General features: G+C 38.7%; 1 protein-coding gene across 8 annotated transcripts in view; it reads left to right on the forward strand.

Annotated features, from left to right (window-relative positions):
• The first annotated feature begins 967 nt into the window (after positions 1-967).
• The window catches only part of THADA (THADA armadillo repeat containing), a 307,690-nt gene continuing 282,069 nt past the window's right edge, over positions 968-26,588 (forward strand). For 4 of the 8 annotated variants that reach the window (XR_011526117.1, XM_070572781.1, XM_070572783.1 and 1 more), the window contains exons 1-14: positions 1,230-1,623; positions 4,515-4,614; positions 4,906-5,000; positions 5,949-6,079; positions 10,269-10,417; positions 10,538-10,570; positions 10,823-10,871; positions 13,870-14,057; positions 16,834-16,928; positions 17,838-18,058; positions 19,448-20,154; positions 22,671-22,822; positions 23,757-23,912; positions 24,839-24,961. Coding sequence is in view for 7 of the 8 variants with exons in the window: in XM_070572781.1 (XP_070428882.1) it covers positions 4,539-4,614; positions 4,906-5,000; positions 5,949-6,079; positions 10,269-10,417; positions 10,538-10,570; positions 10,823-10,871; positions 13,870-14,057; positions 16,834-16,928; positions 17,838-18,058; positions 19,448-20,154; positions 22,671-22,822; positions 23,757-23,912; positions 24,839-24,961 (2,175 nt within the window). In the remaining variant the exon portion in view is untranslated. Of the gene's footprint in view, positions 1,624-4,514; positions 4,615-4,905; positions 5,001-5,948; positions 6,080-10,268; positions 10,418-10,537; positions 10,571-10,822; positions 10,872-12,406; positions 12,595-13,869; positions 14,058-16,833; positions 16,929-17,837; positions 18,059-19,447; positions 20,155-22,670; positions 22,823-23,756; positions 23,913-24,838; positions 24,962-26,588 lie in introns of all 8 variants that reach the window. The other 4 variants (XM_070572782.1, XM_070572784.1, XM_070572787.1 and 1 more) reach the window with 3 other exon arrangements.

Genomic DNA, 26,588 nt, shown 5'->3' on the forward strand with positions numbered 1-26,588 from the left:
TGCTGAGGCAGAGTCCCACACGGCACAACAAGAAGGACTTACAACTAGAATACAACTGTGTACTACAGGGCTTTGGGAAGAAGAATTAAAAAAAAACAAATGGCAACAGTTGTTAGCTCAGGTGCCAATATGAAAAAAAAAAAAAGAACTACAGTGATAAGAGACATGCTTTTATGTGGATGGATGCCAAAAGCAGTGCTGAAAGAAGCAAAGTCCTAGAGAAAACATGAAGGAGTGCATCAACAAAGCTCAAAACCGGGCGCTGGTGGCGCAGCGCTCCGCTTCCGAGGCCCTGGGTTTGCAGGTTTGGATTTCAGGCACAGATCTACCACCACCCATCAGGCCACGCTGTGGTGGTGTCCCACATAAAATAGAGGAAGACTGGCACAAATGTTAGCTCAGCGACAATCTTCCTCAAAAAAAAAAAAAGCTCAAAATCAAACAAAATAAGATATTGTTTAGTGATACATACACGTGGTAAATCTACAAAGAAGAAAAAGGCAAGGTGAGATAAAATTCAAAAAAGTAATGATTAAAAACTTAAAATCGTCAATCGGAGGAAAGGTTTGGGGAAGTGGAATGTTACTCAGTATCTCCCAAATTAATTGCACCTGAACATGGCATCCACGTCTATTTCCTGATCTTACCCCCGTCGCAGCTCCTAGTGTAGTGTTTGGCACCTAATTATTTATTCCTAAAGGACTGAACCATCTAACAATTTGTGTAAAACACGTACCCTAAACAGGCGGTAACTCTCAAGGTTAGCACCTGGCAACGCTCCGGCAACAGCGCTCATTAACTATTTGCTGAACGAATAAAGGCACTCCGGCATACGTTAGTTCATTTTGGTATTTCTCATTTTCGTCAAATTCCTTATTGTGACTTCGGTTCCATGCCTGTCCCATCCTCTACCCCATCTCGCCGGCTCTAAATTCTTTAGACTCCCCGTCTCTGCGCTGGGTAAGCTGAGTGCGAGAAGGGCGGAATATCTGGGTGGAGGTAAAAGTGCTTCCTACGCACTGAGGGGTGCGGAGGTCGCAGCCTAGGCTTCTCCAAGGGGAAGGAGGGGCTCGGGTTCCAAGCCGCCGAGTTGAGGGCACCGGGCACTCCTCAAACTCGGCATCTAACCAAATCCACTCACGAACACGCCTTCCCCAGTGACGTCACGACCTCTACGAACTCCTGATTGGAAAAGCGCATTAGCTCAATTCTCGCGATGATTCCTCTTCAGGCCCTCTTGCTCCCTCCCTTCGCCCAGACCGGTAGTCGACAGCAGACCACGCTGCGAGTCACGGAGACACCGTAGAGCTAGACCAGCTTCTGGGACTCATCCAGGCGGCTGCGACGCTTCTCAGACGCCCACGGGCACGAGGTTTGGCTCCCGGACGTCCTATCTGCCAGACCCGCGGTGGCGCCTCACTCCGCTGCTCTGCTCGGTCACTTTGCTAGAGCATCTGTGCGATTCACACTAATTCCCGTCTTTTAGTATCGCGAGAATTTGACAGTTGTGAAACTGATTTCCGGTCGCTTAGGTCTCCGTGGAGACAGCATTTTAACCATTTTTTTTTCACCTCTCATTCCGCGGACTCCACGTGGTTCGGAAATTGCCCAAAGAACATTTATGTGAGTCGACCAGAAAGATGTAGATGGGAGCTAAGCGGGGTTCAAAAGGGAAACAGCCAGAGGAACCCAGCAGGGGTATAAATTACTGAGCATCTTCTGGCCACTTAAGCAGCGCTTACGGTGGGCACGGGATTTTCCCCTACTGGGGAGGCCTAGTTCATCAGGACAAACCTTTAGGCATCCATTGAGCATGCATAAGCACCGAGCTTATTTTTGTGTAGTCTTGAAAGTTCCTAGATCAAATCTTGCTCCAAACTTACTCACCATTTACCAGAGAATCACCTCCCGGTTATCCGTGGCTGTTTCTTCTAAACTTTGTAAATGGTTACTTCTGGTAAGAAATAACCCGCAGTTATTCCCCTAGATCTAATCATGTCACTTTTCAGATTCTTTCCTTGTCCATGCCATTTTAGCTGTGTCCATTTTTATTGCCATTTCCTGTTAAGTGGTTTTTCACATGCCATCAGTGTATTGATTTCTTACTTTGCAAATGGACCATAGGTTGTTCAGAGTCTGGCCTAGCTTGTCACTTATATAAAGGGTATACTTTAGATACCACGTAGTTCACCTTTTTGCCGTTAAAGGGAAACGTCCCTTCTAGAACATCTGACGAGTGTTTGTTAATTAATTAATCTGTTTACTTATCTAATATTTATTAAGCGCTTATATGTGCCAGGTCATGTTTTAGGAATTGGGAATTAAAACAGTGGACAAAACAGATTGAAGTTGCTGCCTTCGTGGAATTTTCTACTAGGGGAGACAGACAATGTACAAATTAAACAAGGCAATGTCATTTCAGGTGTTAGTAAGTGCTGTGAAGAAGAAGTAATGAAAATGGTGTGTATGTGAGTAGGACTCGTGGCATTTTAGATGGAGTGGTCACAGAAGGCTTCTCTTAGGATGGGTATTCGAGAAGAGACCCCAATGATGAGGAGTCATCTTTGCAAAGATCTGGTGGAACCAGCATTAACAGTCAGAGATATCAGGAAATGCAGAGCCCCTGAGATGGTGAAGAGAAGATTGCTTTGAGATGAAATGTGGAGGAAGGCAGGGCCAGATTATTGAGGGCCTTGAAGGCCAAAGTCTCAAGTTTGGATTTTGTTCTAAGGGTAATTGGAAGCCCTTGGAAAACCCAAGAGAGTAATTAGATTTGATTAGTTTTTAAAAGATTGCTTTGATGACTGTGAAGAGAATGGACTCTTCAGAAGCAAGGGCAGAAGTGAGGAGACTGGTTAGTAGGCTATTGCAGGAGTCCGGGTGAAAAGGGTTCATTCAGCTTCTGTTAGGATATTGCCAGTGTGCGGATATTCTCTGCTTAAAAGGCAGCCCATTCCATAGTTGGAGCATGGAGTTCTTCCTTTGTATTGAGCTGGAATCTGCCCTGCTGAAGCTTGCACTGACTTTTCCTAATCCTATGGCAGGACAAAAGACGTCTACTCCCCTTTTCTCCAAAACAGTCCAGCAGCTATTTTAAGGCACTTGTCCTGTCCCCTTTTTTCCAGCCCAAACACTTTTGGTTAACTGAGCTGTTCTCTGAAGGAGGAGCTCTGTAGGACCTTCAGAAATCTGGTTGTTCTTTGGAAGCTCCATCATTTGTTATAGCTTCTTAGGATGTGGCCACTAGCAGTGCACCTAATGCTCCACATGCCACCTACCTGTGGGGATGACCAGGGGGTCATGTGCTCCCTTAACCTAGCTGACTTCTAGTGTGCTTTTTAGCAGTTGTGCTGTTGGCTTACATATGGAACTGTTTCAAATCACATTATGCTTCACTCTGCCTCCACTTCCTATATTTCTATGTTATATTTTTCTAATCTAAATGCAGCATTTTACGTTTATTTCTATTTCATCCTGCTAAGTTTATTTCAGTTTATTGGGCTTTTTTTCAGTCCTGATTTTATCATCCAGCATGTCCTCCCAGCTTTGTATCTTATAAATTTCCTGTGTTGTGTCCTCTGATGTCTGCATCATAAACACTGTTAAAAATGCTAACTGCACTGGGAAAGGAGCCCAGTGTGGCATTTCCCTAGTGTCTTCTCTCTGAATGGCACGGTGCTATTAGTTTGTATTCTTTGAGTATGTTTGTTCAGCCTATTAAGAACCTTGTTAACGAAAACTCTGTTAACTATAAGCAAACTCAGAAGGATATAATGCAGAAGTTTCCTGTATTAAATACTTTGCAGAAGTCAAGAAACAGTGTTATGATACCTCGTGATCTGTCAGTGTAAGAAGTCACTGAGGTTAGTTAGGCCCAGTTTATTTTTGGAAAAACTGTGCCGGTTTCTTTTGTTATTACTAAAATGAAGGTTTGCTGTATTTTAAAATACAAAGACTGGGTCATAACTTTAGACAATAATATACTCTTCTTGATCTTAAAAAAAGTTTTTTCTGGGGTCAGCCTGGTGGCACAGTGGTTAAGTTCACACATTCCACTTTGGCAGCCTGGGGTTCACTGGTTTGGATCCCGGGTGTGGACCTATGCACCGCTTGTCAAGCCATGCTGTGTTAGGCGTCCCGCATATAAAGTAGAGGAAGATGGGCACGGATGTTAGCTCAGGGCCAGTCTTCCTCAGCAAAAAGAGGAGGATTGGCAGCAGATGTTAGCTCAGGGCTAATCTTCCTCAGAAATCGTTAGACCAGTGGTTCTCAACCTATAGCAGCTTTGCTCCCCAGGGGACATTTGGCAATGTCTGGTGACATTTTCTGGTAGTCACAACTTGGGAGAAGAAGGATGCTACTGGCATCTAGTAGGTAGAGGCCAGAGATGTGTTAAACGTCTTGCAATGCACAGGACAACACCCCACAGCAAAGAATTCTCTGGCCCAGAATGTCAGTAGTACTAAGATTCAGAAACCCTGTTAGACAGTGCCTTAAACTCTTCTTTCTTGTAGTGACTACTCTTGATTATATTTAAAATGGGTGTAAAGAAGAAGAAAGAAATGCAAGTTGCTGCATTGACCATTTGTCGTCAGGACCTTGAAACTTTGAGATGTAAGTGATTTCTAACTTCATTTGTTTCTTTTCTAGGTTGAAAACAGAATTTTTGTTTTTAGGACTCCATATCACATAATGTTCAAACTCCTGCTTTTTAATTTTCCATGTTCTTCAAGTTCAGTTTTGGATGTAAAATGGTTTTCTTAAAAGTCTATCTTTGGACTAAGTTCTTCCTGTTTTTTTTTGGTCTGTTTATAAATATTTAAATTTTATAGAATGCATAATAAAGGGAAACTCATTCATTTATTACGAAATCACTAAAGAAATTTTTGTGTATGTGTTATGTAGCTTTGGCTGATGTGGAAGGGAAAAATCTAGCTTCTTTGCTGTTACATTGTGTACAACTCACCGATGGAGTGTCACAGATCCATTATGTTAAACAGGTAAGGCTGGATTGATATTCATAGATGCATCTTGAAGATTATTGTGCTGTTACGGACTTTTTAAGTTAACTGGCAGTTTTTGGCTCCTGATTATTTAATATCAATGTATCATTAAAGAATAGGTTAGGGGTTTTTTCTGTTCATTGTATCATATCTTTTTATTCAAAGTAGCAAAAGAAGGCATATTCAGGCTACCATCACCATTGGAGCTGTAAATAGATAGGATAATGAGATAATTGTGCATACCTTTTTTTGTGGTGATAAAAAATATTTCTATTACTCTGAATCTTTAAAACTTTTTAGCAGGCACTTTAAAAAGTTAGTTTAAAATGTAAAGACTGTCCTTACTAGTATTTCAGTATTAGGATTTACCATTTGAACTTGCATAATATTTTTTGGAAAATAATTAAATGTGTTACTGGTTTTTTAATAGTACTACAGAATTCCTGTACCTTAAGCCATTAACAAGTCTGTAATTCTCAATAAAGGTGGGTCTGGAGGGTAAAGTGGGAGTTAGGGGCATGGATTAAAAAGGTTAAATACTGAAACAGGTGTTTAAATCAGTATTCTTTTTTTTTTTGGAGGAAGATTAGCCCTGAGCTAACATCTGCTGCCAATCCTCCTCTTTTTGCTGAGGAAGACTGGCCCTGAGCTAACATCCGGGCCCATCTTCTGCTACTTTTTTATATGTGGGACACCTGCCACAGTATAGCTTGCCAAACGGTGCCATGTCCGCACCTGGGATCTGAACTTCTGAACCCCAGGCCGCTGAAGTGGAACGTGCGAACTTAACCACTGGGCCGGCCCGTAAATCAGTATTCTTACTGGTGCAGTTTGGGAGATATTTCACATTGTGATTGAGACTTAAGAGAGTATTTGAATCCATGTTGTTTTGCTATACTTGATATTAAGAAAAATCACTATGACTTTGAATTTTTTGGATTATAGATTGTACCTTTACTGGAGAAGGCAAATAAAAATGGCGTATGTGATCCCACTATTCGAAGTTGTTTGGATATTTTAGCAGGCATTTATCTTTCTTTGAGTCTAAAGAATCCCTTGAAGAAGGTCTTGGCAAGGTAAGGAAAAAAAGAAGGGAAGTTAGGCATTATAAATGTTCAGTTTGGGCAAAAGTAACCAATATTTGATGTTCCTTTCCTGGTTTGGTAAAACTGAGGTGAAATATATCACTAACAATTTCATTCATGCAGTCTCTTCTCTGTTTTGTTTCCTTCCTTCCTTCTTTTCTCCATCCCTCCCTCCTTCCTTCCTTCCTTCCCTCCTTCCCTCCCTTTAAAAATATGAAAGCCTTCCTAGGTCACAGGCCTTAAGAAAACAGACTATAACCTATAGTTTGCTGACTGCTGGTTTCGTCCATTTACATTTAAGGCAATTATTGGTTAAATTTAAATCTGTCACCTTGCTATTTTTTTCTCTATTTGTCCCATCTGTTCTTGGTTTAAACAGATTTTTAATTACACAGATAGTACAGGAATATATGCTTGATGTGAAAACTTAAGCAATATAGAAGTATACAAAATGAAAAGTGAGCCTTGTATTTCACTATTTCTGGCCTATCCTTTCCATAGTAAAGGTCATCACTTAACTTTTGGTATCTGTCTTTGTAGACCTTTTCTTTAGGTTTAGTGTGTGTGTGATATTTAGTTTTTACATAAATGAGATTGTACTCTAAATATTGCTCTGTAACTTGTTTTTTCAGTAAAGAATGTCTTAGAGATATTTTCTTGTCACCATAGTTTTTATTCTTTTTTTTAAAATTGTGGTAAAAAATGTATAATTTACCATCTTAACCATTTTTGAGTGTACAGTGCAGTAGTGTTAAGTATATTCACATTGCTGTGCAGTGGGTCTCTGAAACTGAAACTCTGTACCCATTAAATGACAACTCCCCATTTCCTCTTCTCCCTAGCCCTTGGCAACCGCCGTTCTACTTTCGTTTCTATTAATTTGCTTACTTTAGATACCTCCTTTAAGAAGAATATTTGTATTTGTCTTTTTATAACTGACTTAGTGTTCTCAGGGTTCATCCATGTTGTTGCACGTGATAGGATTTCCTTCCTTTTTAAGGCTGAATAGTATTCCACTGTATGTACATACCGTATTGTGTTCATCCATTCATCTGTTGATAGACATTTGGGTTGCTTCTTCCTCTTGACTGTTGTGAACAATGCTGCTGTGATCATGGGTGGGCAAGTACATCTTTGAGGTCCTGCTTTCACTTCTTTTGGATATGTACCCATAAGTGGGATTGCTGGATCATATGGTAATTCTATTTTTAATTTTCTGAGGAACTTCCATACTGTTTTCCATTTGGCTGCACCGTTTTACATTCCCACCAAAAATCCTTATTCTTTCTAACAGCTATAGATATTTTATAATATGAATGTACCAAAATTTATATGTACCATACTCTATATTATTTAATCACTTTCCCATTGGTAGATATTTAGTTTGTTTTCAAGTTTTCGTTATTCCAGCAATGGTGCAGTGATATTCTTAATCATGTATATAATTGTATACGTGTACTTCTCTGAGATGAATTCCTAGAAGTGGAATTTCTTGACCAAATTTATACCTGTCAAAATTTTTGATAGATATTGCTAAGTTATATTCCCCAAAAACTATTTCAAGTTGCACTCCTGACAGTGAATGAGTGCCTTTTTCTTCATATCTTTGCAGCACTTTATAAAATCAGTCTTTAAATCTTTTAAAATATGATGAATGAAAATAATTTTATGTTATAATTTGCATTTCCCAGATTACTGGGTGAGATTGAACATTGTTTTAATGTGTGGAGTTTGATTGACTATTTCACATTTTTTTGTGATTACGTATCTTTGTATCTTTTCTTTTTAGAATGTCTTTTTTTTTTTCTTGAGCAAATTTTTTATTGTGTGACAAAGCAAATGATCAGATACTAGCCAGTTCTGGGGTTTTGGTGAAGTGGTCAACAACATTATCAGAGATCCTGATGTTTTCCATCTCTCTCCCACTGTGTTGGCCATATCTTCCCTCAGAGTTACAAGGGGCTATAGCAGTTACAAGCACCTTATACAGACTTTACTGCATTCAACTTCAAAAGGGAAATTTCTTCTTTTACATCTCTTTTTATTAGAGAGAAAAACGTTTTGCAGAAGGTCCCAGGAGACTTCCTATCAATTTTCGTTGTCAGGATTGGGTCATATGCTCTTCCTCTGGTTGTAAAAAATGACTAGGAGGCAAGAATCTCACACCTCTAGCCTCTTTTATGGGAGGTGGGCTTTACCAGCAAAGAAAGGCATGGAGAATGCCTGCAGGAAGGCAGCCAACCATAGAATGTCTTCTTGATTTATAAGAGCTCTATATAGATCATGTGTCAAATATATTCCTTTATTTATTTATGTTTTTACTTCTTCTTCTCCCCAAAGCCCCCAAGTACATAATTGTGTATTCTAGTTGTGAGTACTTCTGGTTGTGCTATGTGGGACGCTGCCTCAGCATGGCCTGATGAGCGGTGCTAGGTCTGTGTCCAGGATCCCAACCGGCGAAACCCTGGGTTGCCGAAGTGGAGCGTGCCAACTTAACCACTTGGCCATCGGGCTGGCCCCTATTCCTTTAGTTTGTTACTTGTCTTTAAACTTTTATGGTGTTTGCTTTATAGAAATTTTAAAAAATTTTTGTAATCAATCCTACTAATGGTTTTCTTAGTGTGGATTTCTGAGTTTCATGCCTTGCTTACGTATGCTTTCTCTAAAGATTACAGTCATGTCACTTAACAGTGGGGATACATTCTGAGAAACCTGTTTTTAGGTGATTTCATTGTTGTGTGAACATCATAGAGTGCACTTAGACAAACCTAGATGATATAGCCTACTACACACCTAGGCTGTACGGTACTAATTTTGTGGGACCACCGTTGTATATGCAGTTCGCTGGTGACTGAAACATCGTTATGTGTTCTGTGACTGTATATAAAATTACTTGCTGGTCTTTTCTTAAAATACTTTTATGTTTTTGTTTAACTTTTAAGTCTACCTGGAATTAAGTGTTCAATGTAGTGTGAGGTAGAGATCCAACTTAGTTTTATTTTCCGTATTGGGAGCCACTGATCCCCAAACTGTTGAATAGTTGATCTTTTTCCACATATTTGGAATGCCATCGTATTACGTTTTATGTTCCTATATAAACATAGGTTGATTTTAGACTTGGAGCTGTTTGTTCACATACCAACGCCACACTTTTATTCACTATAGTTTGATAATGTGGTTTAACTATATACTAGAGCAAGTCATCCCTCTAGTGACTCTTCTTTTTCAATATTTTACAATATTAATATTTTTGAATTTTTTTCTGGAAGAGTTTTAGAACTGTTCAAAATCTTTAAAAATGCCTACTGATTTTGATTTACATTAATTGAGGTAAAATTGACATTAAGTTTAATTTATCTATTCAGTAAATTTTTATTGACTGCCTACCGTGTGTCAAGTATTCTTCTAGGTATTGGGGATACAGTGAATAAAACAGCTAGAAAGGAGGTTACATTCTAAGAGGAACATAGAAAATAGACAAAATAAATAAGCAAAATCCATAGAATTAGAGGGCATGAGTGCTCTGGATAAAAATAAAGCAGAGAAGGGGGAAAGGGAGCACCAAGGATGAGGTGAGGGTTATAGTTTAAAATATAGTGGTCACTTCAGATGTCTTTGCTCAGATGTCATTGACAGGATGATATTTGACATTGACCTAAAAAAGGTGAGGGAATGATTATTGGTTATATTTGAGGGAAAAGTGTTCCAGGTGGAGGAAGTAGCAAGAGCAAAGTCTTTGACGCTTTGTCAGAACAGAGGAAGACCACGTAGCTAGAGCTAAGTGAACAAGGATCGAGATGAGCTCAGAGAGCTCATGGTGGGGCCAGATTGCGTAGGGTCTTGTAAATCATTGTAGGCACTTTGGTTCCTACGTTGACTGAGAAGGACGTTGTTTGACAATTGTAGCCAGAGGACTAACATGGCATTCTAGTGCTGTCGCTGTGACTGCTTTGTTGAGGATAGTCTGGGGGATGGAAGGGAAGCTAGGTGGAAGCCGGGAGACCAGGTGAGAGGTGACAGACCAGAAAGTTCCAGTGATAGCGGTGTAAAGTGAAAATTTTCTTGGCTGTATTTTGAAGGTCTAGTTCAATTTTCCTTCATTTGTAATGGTTCCCTTCCCTCCCCGTATATCCTTGTGCTACAAGATTGTCAGATTTTTAATATTTGGTTCTTTTTCTAGCTCACTAGATGATCTACCTGAGTTTTTTCTGACTGAGGCTGCACAAAGTTTTACTTCTCGACTTCAGGAAGACTTGGATTCTACTGATCTATACTCTTATAGGAAAGTCATTGACAATTTGTCTTCCTGTATGGAGAACTTTAACTTGGGTAAGCCAGCTCTTTTCTAGTACTTTTTCTGGCTAACACCTGTCATTACATCATTGTTTTTAAATGACGTTAAGTTTGGTCCTGAGACTCCTTATCGGTGTTAATTTTTTCCCCCCACAGGAAGAACAAGTGTTAGTAATCTTCTTAAAAATGGTAAGTCCTGTTATTTTATTTCATTCTGAGAGGTGACTGCTTGTATGAGTCATTTTGAAACTGGGTCTTTTACGGTTCTTGGCACTAGGTAGAGCACGTAGATGACTAAGGTCTCATGCTCCTTCCTTTTAAATTTCTACTGCTATGCTGTGATATCATTTTAGGTAACAGTGATTTAAAATATTTTCTTGTACTGAAGTTAAAGTTTACAGTTTTAAATTCTGGTTTGTCATTATATTCTTTGTGTTTCAGTGCTTCATTTTCTGCAGAAGAGTTTAATTGAAATCTCGGAAGAAAATAGGCAAGTGTTATACATTTGCATGTTTGTGCATGTGTGTGTGCACACTTGCAGTTGTGCATTGTCTTCGAACGAGGAAATTTTAAAAAAGGTTCCAGGATGTGCTCCTTTCCATCCCTCTCCGTTAATATTAGGCCTAATTAGTTAAATTTATTTTTTAGAGGTTTGATATTTAACTTTTAAAAATCAGGTAAGTTATTATGAGAATAAATGAGAAAGGAAAGAGCTCTTTCCTCTACTTGAATGTTCCTTTTTCGTAGCATCCTGTTCTTATTTCATGGATGAAAGTATGCCCTGTTATTTCTCTGAGGATGTTAATGATTTCTTTTTGTTTTTTTAAATTTTCTTGTCTTTAGATAGTCTCTATTTCTTCCACGTTGCTTTTTGTCTGTTTGCTGCTTTTGGTCACTATATTTGTTGCTAGAAGCCTTCCTCAGAAGGCTGGTGATCCTTGGCTGAGCATTCATGTTTAAGAATGGGGCACTGAGAGTTGATTTGAATCTCTGTGCATATGGATCGGCTTGATTGCAGCTTTTATTGTAGGCTAGTCTAGCTGTTTCTTTGGGGAAACCCTGATGTAAATATCTATGTCTTTTGCATGGGTAGTGGTTTCACCGTGGAAGCATCTTCTGTTTGCTGATGGGGAAGGAAAGCTGAGAGCTTGGCATTTGGCATTCATTGTGCATTTATTTACCTAATTCTCCTGTTTGCAATATGGTGTCACTACCTTATGTTTGTACTGTCTTCCTGTCTGCACGCCTGCTGTTTTACATTCTCTAGAGGTAAACCAGTTTGCTGGCTTGGAGGTATGATCCAGAGTTCTTATTCTTCTTCAACAGACTTGTAGCCAGTCTTCCTGTTTTCAGCCCTACATTTCCCTCCACATCATGGCGTACCTGGTGCCAACAGTTTCTTAGCCTTTTGGGGCTGCAAATCAGGTTGCTTCTGGGCTTGTTTTCTGGCTTAGTATTCACTCTTCTTGATTCTGCTAAGTCAGTTGTCACTCCTCCGTCTGCTTTGTAGCTTCTAAAATTTTATTATCGTCTTGTTGTGTTTTTGCTGCCCTTGTGTGTTTGTGTCTTTTTGTGTTTACATCCTCTGGCCGTTGGTGTAGGGAGGTTCTGGGGGAGAGTAGGAGTAATATCTGTGCGCCTTCTTTAACCCGGGCTCTCCTGTTGCCTTACCAGGAGCTCTTTCTGTCTCCTTTTAGGCTCTTCTTCCTCTGCTCATCTCTTAAATGTGGGTTCTGTCCTTTTTATTCTGTTTGTTCTGACTGCTTTATATCATCTACTTCTTTAGTGTCAGGCACCATCACTGTACTTAGGATTCCTAGATTTGTCACTCCAAATTAGATCTCTTCCCTGAGTGGTAGACTCATATAGTCAGTTGTCTCCTGGACATCTTAACTTGGATGTTTTACAGCTGCCTCAAATTCACTGTGTCCAAAAGAAAATTCACTGTATTTTTTTTAAGATTTTATTTTTTTCTGTTTTCTCCCCAAAGCCCCCTGGTACATAGTTGCATATTCTTCGTTGTAGGTCCTTCTAGTTGTGGCATGTGGGACGCTGCCTCAGTGTGGTTTGATGAGCAGTGCCATGTCCGCGCCCAGGATTCAAACTGACGAAACACTGGGCCACCTGCAGTGGAGCGCATGAACTTAACCACTCGGTTAAGTGAATTGGCCAGCCCCAATTCACTGTCTTTTTATTCCTCTGCATAAACCCTGGTAGCCTCTATTCTACTTTCTAACTCTTTGAATTTGCATATTCTAATACCTCAAATAAGTGGAAGACAATATTTGTCCTTTTGTGTCTGGCTTATTTTACTTACAGTATATTAAGGGTTAATCCATGTTGTAGTGTGTATCAGAATTTCATTCTTTTTTCTGTCTGAATAATATTCCATTATATGTATATACCACATTTTGTTTATCCATTCATCTGTTGACGGACATTTGGGTTGTTTCTACCTTTTGGCTTACATGAATAAGGTATACAAGTAACATTTGAGTCCCTACTTTCAATTCTTTGGGGCCTATACCTAGGAGTAGAATTGCTGCATCATATGGTAATTCTCTGTTTAATTTTTTGAGGAACTCCCAAACTTTTTTCCCTGACTTATGTTTTAATATCATCACTCTGTTCTCCCATTTTGAGAACAGACTGAGAGGAGCAAAGACAGAAGCTGGGAGAACAGTTAGGAGGCTATTGTAGTTGTCTGAGGGAGAGGTGAGAGTGGCTCAGGCCAGGAGGAGCAGGGGAGGTGGTCTGATTCTGGATATACTTTGAAGGTAGAACCAACAGGATGGGATGAGGAGGAGAGGAGTCAAGGATGATTACAAAGTTTTTGTAGGATAGAGATCCCAGTAGGTGGAGCCAGTTTGGAGTTGAAGATAAGTACGTATAGTTTGAGATGTCTGTTAGACATCCAGCTGAAGATATTGAATAGAAGGTTGCATATACAAGCCTGGAATTAGAAAGAGAGCTCTGGGCTGGAGATAAAAATTTGGGAATTATCAGCATATAGATTATAATTTAAAGTTTATGAGCTAGATGAGGTCAGCATCAAGGGAAAGAAGAGGACTAAGGACTGAGTGGTGCAAAGTTCTAACAGAAAGAGGTCAGGGAGAAGAGGAGAAAATCTGGGAGAGCCTGGCATCGTGGAAGCCAGGTGAAGAGAGTGTATCAAGGTTGAGGGAGTGTTCAAGTTGGTAAATTGCGTTATTCATTCTTGATTTGTTTTTTTCACTCTGAAAAAGAAAAGTGAGGTTAGTCATTGGCTGAGAAAGAGGGAAATGTTGAAGTAAGTTAAGAGTGTTGAGAGATTGCCATAAAGTCTGCATAATTGGAACGTTTATGGGAATGGAAGAGAAAGGCATAAATGTCTACTATAGTCTAAAGTTGACTTTGGCCCTTGGAATGTGTTTATTTTGGAGAAGGATAGAAATGATGACATTTTTATTTGACTTTTCTTTTGTAATAATGTCTTTTCTTCATTGTAGAAAATTTGCCGGAAATCATATTGTTCAGACACAATTGATGAATGACTTGTTGGTAGGCATTAGAGTTTCAATGATGTTAGTACAGAAACTACAAGACTTTCAGGGAATTCATTTGAAGATTTCCAGTTCTCCCATATGGCAAAGTATGTGTGGATTGCTGAGTATTTTCACCAAGTTTGTAAGTGACGGTAAGTGTAAAACCATACAAATGACGATTATAATTGAGTGTCAGTCGCCTTTTGCTGATAACAGTATGAAATATTTGATACTTAGCTGAGATGTCAAACTTCTCCTCCCTCAGCCCCTTAAAGTGGGGAAAGGCCCTGGATTACAAGGTTTTAGTGCTTTTTCTTTCAAATGTACCAATTCAGCAAGGGATAATGTTGAAAGACTTTTCTAAATGTGTGTGTGTGTGTGTGTGTGTGTTGTATACAAAGAGGAAAACCTAACAGTCTTAGTGTTGAAAAGCCACAGACTTTAAATAGCAAGAGAAAATTTTTGAGAAGAAATTTCCAAATTTGGAAGGGCAATCTGGAGAGGTTAGTGTGACCCTTACATTTCTCCTTAGCGGCAGCAAGTGTTATGTTTAAATAATGACAGTGGTCATTGTGGAGCTGGTCATTATTCCTCCTTAAACCTCATTTGTTGCTTCTATCCATATGAACTGTAGCACTGGAAAACCGAATAGTTAATGAGAGGAAGTGTCTCTTTATAAAAGCGTTTCAGCTGATAAAATGGAATGATAGAATGTCACCGTTTTTAAACTCTAGTAAGTTGATGTAGGCGTTAAGCATCAACACCTGCTCACGTTACCGAACCAGAGGACCAGACCCGGGCCTCTGAGAGTCTTGCTTTTACCACCTCTGGTCTTCCCACAGGGATTGAACTTGAGACCGAGCCCCTCTCTCGGTCACCTGCCAATTCACAGGAAATTGCAGAGGACAGAGGAACATGTTGAACTGCACCAGGAATAAACAAAGGCAACACCCAGACTGTGGGAAACTCTACAGGTCAAAAGACCAGAGTTCTTCAACAGAGAAATTGTAATGAAAAGAAAAGGGTGGAGAGGACAAATGTAGATTAAAAGACATATCAAATTTTAAAAAAATGGACAAGACTAAGCTATAGTATCTAGGGATGTGCATTTGGTTACTAAAACTATTTAAAAAATAAGAAAGTCATTACTCTGAAAGTCAGGATCATGCTGACTCCGGGTGAGAGAGGGGGCTTGTGGTTAGAATGAGGCATGTGGATGAGCCTTATGGGCTGGGTGGCTGAGTTCTATTTCTTGACTTGGATGGTGGGTACAATTGTTTGCTTTTTAATAATCCATTAAGCTATACATTTGTTTTGGGTGGTTTTCTGTATTACAATGAGATTAACACAGTGATGCCTAACACATAAATATCTACATAAGTTAAATTACCTTTTCACCCTTCACCGCCTGTTCTATATGGTAATGTATGTTTGAATATTAATTTAAAAATGTTAATGGGATCTCTTCAGAGCTCTTATTTGTAAAGAATAAGAACTGACTCAGGTTTTGCTAGGCTGATGGGATAAAATAGTATCTCATTGTTTATGTTTTTAATTCTGTTAACTAGTGAAAGTACTAGCCGTGTTGTCCAGTTATTTCTTTTTTTGCCTAGGATCTCAGGTATTAAGAAGAAAGTAAAATTGCTTTTATTAAGACATAATTTACGGACGTCTTTTCAGAGGATATTTGCTTTTTAAAAAAGGAATTTGTTAATTTGAAAAAAAAAGACTTTGGTGAAATGCAGAGAAGACATGATTTTAATATGAGGCAGCCTCTTTCCTAAAAAATTGATGGCACCTTATCAGTTCTATTCTTCCCCAGGATTTTAAAGCTTCATGTATCAGTAAAATGTTTAGCTGCAAGTAACAGAAAAGCAAACTTTAGGAACTTAAGCAAATCTGCCTGCCCTCCTCCCCGCATAACAGGAAGTCAGAGGCAGGCGGTGCAGAACTACTGAGGCAGTCTAGGACCCAAACATTCTGCCTTTCTGCTTTCCACCTTCAGCACGTTGGCTTTCACCCACATGTTTGTTGCCTTAGAACTGCTATAGCCCCAGACATTATGTCTATGTTCAAGGCAAGAAGGAGGACCAGTTGCATCTTTACCTTTAATCAGGAAAAACAAAAGTACCCAAAAGATTTCTACTTACGTCCCATTGGCCTGAACCCTCATAAGGATGGCTACCTTTAGTTGTAAGAAAGGTTGAGGAAGCAAGTATCCTGCCTTTGCTGGGCATATGGATGCTCTACTCAAAGTCACAGTTCTGTTAGCAGGAATAAAGGGCAGAATGGACATTTAGTAGGTAATTTATAGTAGGTATTTTTAATTCTTACCCCAGGTTGAATAATTCATCATATGATTTTGTATATTTTCTCACAAACCAGAGGCTGATAGAAAACAGAAGAAGATAGCAGGTCATGATTGTTTGGTTGCATTGGCTACAGAGCCAGTGAAAGCAAAGTTTGTAATTAGCACTGATGTAGGCTCTTTACCCAGGCCCTGACATCACTTAAGAAGAAATAATGTGTGTGGGGGTTGGGGCGCAGAGGCATCAGGGGACGGGAGGGGACAGGTGGTGTTGCTGCTAGATGTGCTGAGATGCCGTGGATGGGGAGGAAGAGAGCATGGATGTTAGAGGCGAGAGGAAGAAATCACATTTATTGAGTTTATATACTGGGCATAAAAGCCTTTATGTTCATTATTCATTTAAACCTTGCAACAACTGTGTCAGATAGGAGATATATTTTCCCATTTTATGGAAGAGGAAGATGACTCCCTGGGAAGTTAAATAACTCACCCAAGGCCTGCTCACCTAGGAGGTGGTCAAGCTAGAAATGTAGCTGGGACTGCTGACCCTGCGGCTCTTTCCATTGTTCCAGAATATCCATCATCATTTAACACATGCTCTCTCCTTTTTTGCCAAATAGATGACCTCTTACAGGCAGTTCAGAGTACATCTGGATTAGCTGTTATTCTTTTTATTAAGATTATGTTTCATCCACCTGAAAAGATTCCTGATTTGGTAAGTGCATCTCCTTTTTAGTATTGTACTTTATTGATAGGTAGACACATGTTTTAAAAATATTTTTAAAGAAGTGAATTAAAAAAAAATTTTTGCATTGTCAGAATCTTTCTGTTGACCTTTTTCTCTTATAATGAGACAATTCCAAAAATTCGTATAAAACAGAAAGAAGACACTAACAGTCACCTGTGAATCCATCTCACAAAGATAATCACTATCAACATTTTTTGGTGTGTATCCCAGCTTTTTCTAGTGCTGTTTGTTCAGTTCCATCTTTCAGAATTATAAAAAATATTTGTAATATTAAAATTTTGCAGAGATTAATGTGTAGATATATACAGTAATAACTTTTTGATAAACATGTTCTTTTTATTAAGAATAACCCAAATAATGTCCTTTAGACAGGAAGCATCCTAGAATCAATCGTTCAGTGAATTTGGTCTTATGGGAAGCATAGTCTGATCATTTGGGCCGCCATCCTTGTTTTTACTACCAGCAGGTTTTTTTCATTACTGTGTTGTCTGGAAACTTATTTTAACTTTTTACCTGACCTATGCAAAATAGATGTGTACTATTCTAGGAGATCACACAAAGTACCTATCATTGGGTGACATTAAAAGTTTTTCTTTCTCACATCACCTCTAGAAAGCGTTAGTTAAGCTCGTCCACCTGCAGGTGGCAATATGTTGTGCTCTGCCAGTACATTTAAACCAGCAAAATGGTTCATGTTCTTAGATTTAATTTTTCCCTTGTGATACAATAATGTCAACACTTGTGGCTTTTTCACCTTTAGGTTCAGTTATTTTTCCTAGGATGTTTCGGGGGAAAGAGAATGTTGGATTTATATTTTGAAATAGCTGTGCAAAGTTTTAGAGGCTCTAGACATGTCAGCTCTGCTGTGTGTTTCAGATTGGTAGCTTGCTCCTCCAGTCAGTGGACCGCACCAGCATCCCCGAGTGGTTTTTGACCTGCTGCGAGAGCCTTTGTGGTGCTGATGTCTCCCCCCCAGCTCTCTTATTCCTGTGTCAGGGGACACTCACCATGTTGGACTGGCAGAATGGGAGGATGGGCCCAGTTGGGGAGGCCCTGCTCTTGGATACTGTGCACGTGCTGTTCACCTTGAGTTCGCAGTGAGTTTTGATGCTGCTGTCTCATGTTTTGTTTTGCTTGTCAGACATTTAAAAGATGGCAGCTGAGCCAGCATACTTAGTAATTCAATGAAAAGTGGTCAGAATAATCCTAAATTAAAAAAGAGATATGTGTAGGGAATGAAGAACAGGAGAAGATGGGATAATGGGAGAGAGAGTTATAGAAATTATTGGTGCAAGTTAACCTGCAGTGAACATTTCAAAAATTAATTTTAACATTCAGTCTGTAATGTTAGCTTTTTTTTTTTTAAAGATTTTATTTTTCCTTTTTCTCCCAAAGCCCCCCGGTACAGAGTTGTGTATTTTTAGTTGTGGGTCCTTCTAGTTGTGGCATGTGGGATGCCGCTTCAGCATGGCTTGATGAGCATGCCAAGTCTGTGCCCAGGATTCAAACTGGTGAAACCCTGGGCCGCCAAAGCAGAGCATGCAAACTTAACCACTTGGCCACGGGGCCGGCCCCCATAATGCTAGCTTTTTTTTTAAACTATAAAAATTTCTGTATATAGAGTGCTTTAGAGTTTATGAACAATTTTAACATAGGTAATCAGTGTGATCCTCATGTGTGTGATAGATAGAATAGGAAATCTAATTTGTGGAATGGGTAAAGTGAAGCTTAGAAAAGTAAATGCTTAAACCTCAGAGTGTATTGCTAATAAGCACCTGAGCCAGAGCTGTAACTAGGTCTTCTGACTTCACTGGATTATATTTTGTGGGTTTTTTTGCCATAATGCCTGAAAGTGATCATGTGCTTAAAATGTTGAACTGTAGATACAGCTTGATAGCAATGACCATAAAGGAATAAAAGTACAATGTTGTAAAATAATTTTTACATGTTTTTCAGTTTATATATATTTTAAAATTGTGCATATTTTAGAAGAATGTAAAAATTTTTCTTCATTGTGTTACTTTATAACAGCTTTATTGAGCTATAATTTACATACCATACAATTCACATATTTAAAATGTGCAAATCAGTTTTTTTTTTAGTATATTCATAGGGTTGTGCAACTATCTACACAGTCAACTTCATAATATTTTCATTACCCCAAAAAGAAACCTCATTAACTCTGTTCCCTAATCTTCCCCAACCCTAGCCCCTAGCATGTTTTAAAATACCTGTGAAACCATCATCACAATAAAAAGAATGAACATATTCATCACTCCCAGAATTTTCCTTTGTCCCTTTTTGGATTATTTTTTACAAGATGCAAAGATTCATGTACAAATTTGAGATCTGTTTTGGCCTCGTTTGTTGTAAATTTAATAATGATTGAATTCTTATCATTTTTTGTATTTTATTAGTCTAAATGATTATAAAATGAAATTTCTCTTACTAGTGAGTTTATAATAATGTGGCTTATTTTTCTTTAGGATCAAAGAATCAACTCTGGAAATGTTTCTGTCTAAAATTTTGGCATCTTGGACTAATTCAGCCATACATGTCCTTGAATCAAGTTCCCCAAGCCTAAAGAACAGTCTGAATGGGAATTCAAGCATCGTTGGGAGACTTTTGGAATATGTCTATACCCACTGGGAACATCCATTGGATGCTTTGAGACACCAAACCAAAATCATATTCAGAAATATTCTCCAAATGCATCAGCTCACTGTCGAAGAGTCAGATTCAGAAAAGTCAGATTTGGCTACTGATCGTTTCATTTTTGAACTGACTCAGAGCCTTTTGCGATTGGAATGGCATGTTAAAGGAAAGTACTTATGCCTTGGTTGTTTAGTAGATTACATAGGAACCGAGCATATTTTGGCATTAGCTAAAACTATACCATCACAAATGTTAGAGGTGATGGGGGACCAATCATTGGTACCTTATGCAAGTGACCTCTTGGAAACCATGTTTAAAAATCATAAGAGTCGTTTGAAATCTCAGGCTGTCGACAGTACTTGGATTGACAAGTGGCATGAGACTTGGGTTTCTCCTCTCCTTTTCATACTGTGTGAGGGAAACCTGGATCAGAAATCTTATGTAATTGATTATTACTTGCCAAAATTATTGAATTGCAACCCTGAAAGCTTAAGTTACATGGTAAAGATTCTTCAGACTTCTGCTGATACTAAAACTGGTAAGAGAATGACTTTTTGTTTTAGTACTTTATAGTTAGGGTGCTTAAGTATAGGTACCCAGGCAGATGTTGACCGTATTCAAATTTAAATATTACTACTTCTATGAATAGTAAAGGAGGATTTTAGTGATAGAGATTTCAGATTGAAACGAATTTTCCTGTACATAGCTGAATAGAGTTTTTTGGCTGAAGTCATTTCTACCAGCTAAGGATTGATTCCAGTTATGATTATGGGTTTTCCTTTATTAATAGGTTTTAGTTAATTTTGCCAAGTTCTTTCTTGTTATTTGGTTGTCGGACTGGAGTAAAAGTTTGTGTGTTTTATATAATTTGCTTATTCAAGTGAAACAGTAATTAAAAATTGTTTTAGGCAAGGTTGAAGATGGGTAAATTGGCATTCGCAAGTTTTTCTCTCTGGGAAGAGACAAAAATTTAGAGGCATGACCTCAAGAAACAGCTGTCAGTAGTCCTTTAGAATAGGGGTGAACATTCCATTGAAACTTAGTCACCCTAAAGGCATCACTGCGTGAAAACATAGTCCAGTAATTGTTATAGAAAATGATGATCTTGACTCATGAGTCGTAAAATTATTATATTCCATTTAGCGAAGCAGGAATATGGTAGCCTGTATGATATCTTACGAAGATTTCCAGCTAAAATAGTTAAAAACTTCCAGTACTTCAAAGAGGAACCATGAGATAACTGGAAAATTTGATTGCTGTACACAAAAGTGAGCCATTATTTGAAAATTTTGACAGTCATTCTTGCCTTTTTGAGAAGCCATCTAAAGCTGAGGATTCATGAAGCTCTTCTGAAGTGAGGCAGTCTTGATCTTTATGTCAGGGGGCCCTGTGAGCCAGCGCTCCCTGACCCCTTGGTAGTGGCTGACGTCCTGGCCTCTGAAAGCTCAGGTTCTGTGTGATTCTCCTTTTATCTTCCTTACTAGGGAGAAACAGTAACTCCAAAATATGCAGAGAGGGTCAGTGTTTATTTTTAGAGAAATAATGGTCTTCAGCCACTGAAATATTTTTCCTGTTTTTGTCTGAAAGTCATTTTAGTGATTTTTATTATTTTAAATATTTCTCCACCTAATCTTTTTCCTGATTCACTTCTTGGTTTATTTCCTAACCGTAAAGGAAAAAGTAAAAATATTTATTAAAAAATGATTTCTTCAAACACATATGCATAAACAATATATATTGAACCAAATGTCTCAGCATTAGGGAATTTTAAAAAATTTTATAAATGAACAAAGTAAGTTCCTTTATACATTCACCTTATCCATTTATGAAAGAAAAACTTGAAAAAGCTTAAAAGTCCTGAATTCCTATAAAACGGTAAAATTAAACTCTGTAGAAAGGAATGGTTATATGAGATTATAAACTTTAATATAGCCATTGCCTCACTGTAGGGACCTTAAACTTTTTCAGTTCAGTTCTTCTAGATACACATGTGGGGAGTCCCCCTACCTCACCCCACCACTCCTACTAGGGATGCATGGCATAGATGGGGTCTTTAGCACCCTTACTCTCTCTTCCTACACTTTCCCTGGTGGTTTCAAAAAGCCGGGGGAAAAATGAGTTAAAAAAGGATCTTTTAAAAAGATAATCAGAGGCTGGCCTGGTGGCACAGCGGTTTAGTTTGCACGTTCTGCTTCAGTGGCCCAGGGTTTGCCATTTTGGATCCCGGGTGTGGACATGGCACCGGCAAGCAATGCTGTGGTAGGCGTCCCACATATAAAGTAGAGGAAGATGGGCATGGATGTTAGGTCAGGGACAGTCTTCCTCAGCAAAAAGAGGAGGATTGGCAGCAGACGTTAGCTCAGGGCTGATCTTCTTCAAATAAATAAATAATTAAATAAATAAAAGGATCTCTCTTGGGGGCCAGTGCTGTGGCCAGGTGGGTAAGTCCAGCACACTCCGCTTTGGCAGCCTGGGTCAGTTCCCAGGCACAGACCTATGACACTCAGTGGCGGCCGTGCTGTTGTGGTGACCCACATATAAAATAGAGGTCACTTGGCACAGATGTTAGCTCAGGGCGAATCTTCCTCAAAAAAAAACTTAATCAGAAAATATAAAGTAAATCTTTCCAATTTAAAAAGTAAGTGCAATTTATTCTGAAGTGGACTATTTTCAAGATATATATGTGTGCATGTATCTATATCATTGACCAATGGGAAGTATTTTATGTGAAGATATGATAATGGATTTTCTATTGTTATATCTGTATTTTATTAAGAAAATAAAGAAGCTTTGTAAAAAAACCAGTTTCTTTAAGTTAGCGATAAGATTATGCTTACTTGAAATAATTGATATAAAATCTATTAAATCATTTTAAATAATGATTATTTTATAATAGGAACTTTAATTCATGTTAGAATTGAGTTTAAAATATGACTTTTATTTCTGAAATATATTGTTAATTGGAAACATGAAAATTGTGGTAGTTGTTACATAGCACAGTAGTAGTCTTTGTTATTGTGCTTTTGAGACAAGGGCAATCTTTTCCATCCTTAGGATCTTTTAATACTAGAGGGGCTCTGGGAGCTTTGATGGCATGTCTACGAACAGCTAGAGCTCATGGACATCTTCACTCTGCAACTGATGCCTGGGGAACTCTTGTGTCCAGTGCAAGAATAAAGCAGGGCTTAGTTCATCAGCACTGCCAAGTAAGTAAACAAAGTAACTGGGCATTTGTACGTGGAGTAGATCAGGGGATTCATTTATTCATTTAACAGTCCTCTATAGAGGCCCCTATGTTATGCCCAGCACTGGTTTAAGGGGTCCATAAGGGGGATGGATAGAAAGTGAAAAGTGTGGACGTTGCTTTCAGGCTACGTAGAGTTTAGTTGAGGGAATAAGAAAACCTGCAGAAAACAACTGGGAACTCTTAGAAGAAAATACAGATACAACTGTGCCTTTAAGCATGGGAACTTGGAATGCTCAGCAGAGACTGATCAGAGCAGGTGGTGGTTGATTAGGACAGTGATAAATGTGATCAGAGGAGAGCAAGCATTGGAGCAGCACAGAAAATGGAAGGACACAAATAAACAAGGCCTGGAGGGTGATGAAGGACACAGATAAGCAAGGCCTGGAGGGTGATTAAGGACATTGTTAGGCAGGAGTGGAGTGTTTCATCCATTTTGTGGAAGCTTCCAATGCTAGGCTGAAGACTTCAGATTTCATTCATTTGGTAACTGGGAACTAGAGCCACTTTGTCTTTAGCAAGGATGTGGAATTAATGGAAACAGAGATGGGTTTCCGGAGTGGGAGCAGAAAGAAACCAGGAGACCAGCTGATGAGGTTGTGGGGTAAAGTGATCACTGAGAAAAAAGAATGAAGTTGAGCATTGCTGTGGAATAAGAATCTTTAAGACTGTTGACTTTTATAAATATCCAATTTACACATTTAATAAAATAATTTTATAGGAAGTAACCACAGGATCTTTGAGATTAGGGAAGCTTTCGGAAGCACATATAGGTAAACTGAGGTTTACTGTTTTCTTTCCTTTGGTAGTCTATATAAATAATTAAAGATGTCAGGTGGCTTAGGCTTTGTTTATCTCATAGAAAAATTAACATTGTATTGCTTGATGTGTTTTAGGTACGGATAGATACCTTAGGTTTGCTTTGTGAAAGTAATCGAAGCACAGAAATCGTTTCCACAGAAGAAATGCGGTGGATTCAGTTCTTTATCACGTACAATCTTAACAGTCAGTCTCCAGCAGTGCGGCAACAGATTTGTTCTCTGCTTAGAAAGGTAAAATTTCTCTTTAGAAAGTACAGGAAAGTGGTGAGCTTTGCTCTGGAAATGATTTTTTCAAATTGCCAAGATTTTGAGAGAGTGTGAGAATAATGGCCATGGGACTAGACTGCCTTTCGCCTCTCTTCATGGCCCTTCTCAGGACCATTCTGTGAGTCCATAAAGTTCACATTGGGGATTAAAATCCAGAGTGAGGAGTCCTTTAATTTAGGTGTAATAAATGAAACTTGAGCTCTTTTTTTTGAAAGAAAAAAAATCTAGTGATGGAGTTTTCAGAGCAAAGCTTTAAGAACACTTTTGTAAGAGGAGGAAGGATGCCCTTGTATTTTTGTAGTTTCGTTAAGCACTTCATGAAACGGTCGTTATTGGATAATCAAACTTGAGGTATCACAGGACAGGTCGATGGGGTGAAGAGTTGGTAGAGTATAGAAGTGAGTATATTGTCTTTAGGTTCATACAACCTAAAGGAGATAGAGCTGTGGTTTAATGACTGTATTCTGATTTGTAGTAATATTTTGTTTTTGGTTTAAAAATATAAATGTTAATTTTCTGGTAAAAAGAAACACTGTGTAAATCTTAAGAATTTAAAGGGCCAGCCCCATGGTATAGCGGTTAAGTTCAGTGTGCTCTGCTTCAGTGGACTGGGTTCGCAGGTTCACATCCCAGGGGTGGACTTCCACCTCTTGTCAGCCATGCTGTGGTGGTAACCCACACATAATGTGGATGAGGATTGGCACAGATGTTAGCTTAGGGCTAATCTTCCTCAGCAGGAAAAAAAAAAAAGTAAGTTAGTTTAAAAGCTAGGACTCTCCTTGCCTGCAATTTTAGTCTGAAGAATTAAGAAGAGTTTTTCCTTTGCCTTTTAGGCTGACATTTAAGGTTAATGTGGCTCACGTGTGCTTCATTTTTCTTTTTCTCAAAAGTTGTTTTGTAGGATACAGGAAAGTTCTCAGACACTTTATAAACTGGAGCAAAGTAAAGGCAAACATGAACCAGAGAATGACTTAACCACACAGCACCCTTCTGTTTCTTTACAGCAGTATAAGGTAGGTGATAGATTTCCAGACATATGGATTTTTAAGAAACCTAAAATAACTATGAGTAAACATTAAAGGGAAATAAATGGAAGTCTCTTGGTGAGTAGTGCTTCTGTGCTTTTTTCCTTTAAGCTGGGTTTTACACCTTCCTTCTGGAGATTTGGTGTTTCCCTTGAGGTAGCCTGCGATGTGGAACCTGTGCTGGACTTGAGATCTGTTACAGAGTAACATTAGTGGGTTAATCTTAACAGTTTATAGCTTATGTGGGCCAGGTGAATTTAGTACTTTAACCAGAAGGTAATTGCCGGCCTGAAGTCTTCCACATCTCGTCTAGGAGACTGCCGTGTCTGGGCCTGCTTCCCCTTTAGACCAACAGGATTTACAGTGGCTCTACATTTGTGACTCCGGGCCTGTGGTCCAGCTATGGAGGTTCATGTCTGTCTCCTTTTGGAGCGGGCTTGAAGAGCAGGGCTGGGTTTCAGGGCACTGTGTTAATGGAATGGATGGAACCCCAGACATAGCAGTTCCAGTCTGGGCCAGGGCTCAGCTTGACAACCTGCACTTTATGTCCGTCAGAACAAAATGAGCTTTTTACTGGTTTCTTACTCCAAATCTAGCCTCCCAGAAGCAGACTCTTATTTTCTCCTAAGACCCAGGTAGAGGACAAAGCTTACCTATTTTATTTCATTTAGGGAAACAAGTGTAATAAACTAATGATATTGGAGCCATGACATACTCACTACCTATTCTAAACATTAGTATGGATGGGCCTTAGTTTGTATTTGAAAGGTAAAAAATCATCTGAAGAAAAATATTCCTACACAAAGTCTGAAAGCGGCTTCGTCTTTATGAATCATTACAATGAAGATTGGGAAGTCACAACTGAAACTTTAAGGACATAGGTTTAGTTCCAATTCTGCCACTGAACTAGTAGTTGGCTTACTTTATGAGTCTACTCAACTATAAGTGAGATTAGTAACCTCTCTGAAAAGGTTGATTTTGAGGATCAAATGAGAAAGCTCTTTGTAAACTCTGAATCACTCTAAAAAGCCTCGCTGGGAGTCATTAAAAGTGACTATATATTGAGTACTTACTGTGTATGTGAAAGAGTTATTTTTAAGCCTGTCTTAGATTATTGCTAGATGATCTAAGAAAACACATCTCCAGCTTTTTGCAAGTGGTAAAATGACATTTGCAAAATCTGAATTAGGTACTTAGAAACACAAAATCTTTTTTGTGGATTGACATTCTGAATTTTTATGTATGCATTGTTTCTTAGTTTGTGCTAATGGATACATATTTTTTTGGAAACTAGTCTTTTAGAGTTAATCTGAGTCAATCTCATGATTCTGATATTTTCTCGCAATTGTAGTCACCTGTGGCTTTTGGAGGCTGTGACTTTGGCACTGTATTATTCATCATTGTAACAGTGAGTGTCATGCACAGTGTGTGGTAGGCTCAGTGCCCATCAACAGACTAAGTGCTAAGGGAGAAGCAGAGGCTATTAGTTGAAAAGATGTTTTCTAGTCTAGTGAAGGAGATTATCTCATACCAAAATAACTAATATAAATAGCTAGAGTACTTTTAAATTTACCAAATGCTTTCTCTCCATGTTCTCATTAATCTTTAATAACAA

Source organism: Equus przewalskii, chromosome 14 (genome assembly GCF_037783145.1).
Source record: "Equus przewalskii isolate Varuska chromosome 14, EquPr2, whole genome shotgun sequence".
In the NCBI taxonomy this organism is placed as follows: domain Eukaryota; kingdom Metazoa; phylum Chordata; class Mammalia; order Perissodactyla; family Equidae; genus Equus; species Equus przewalskii.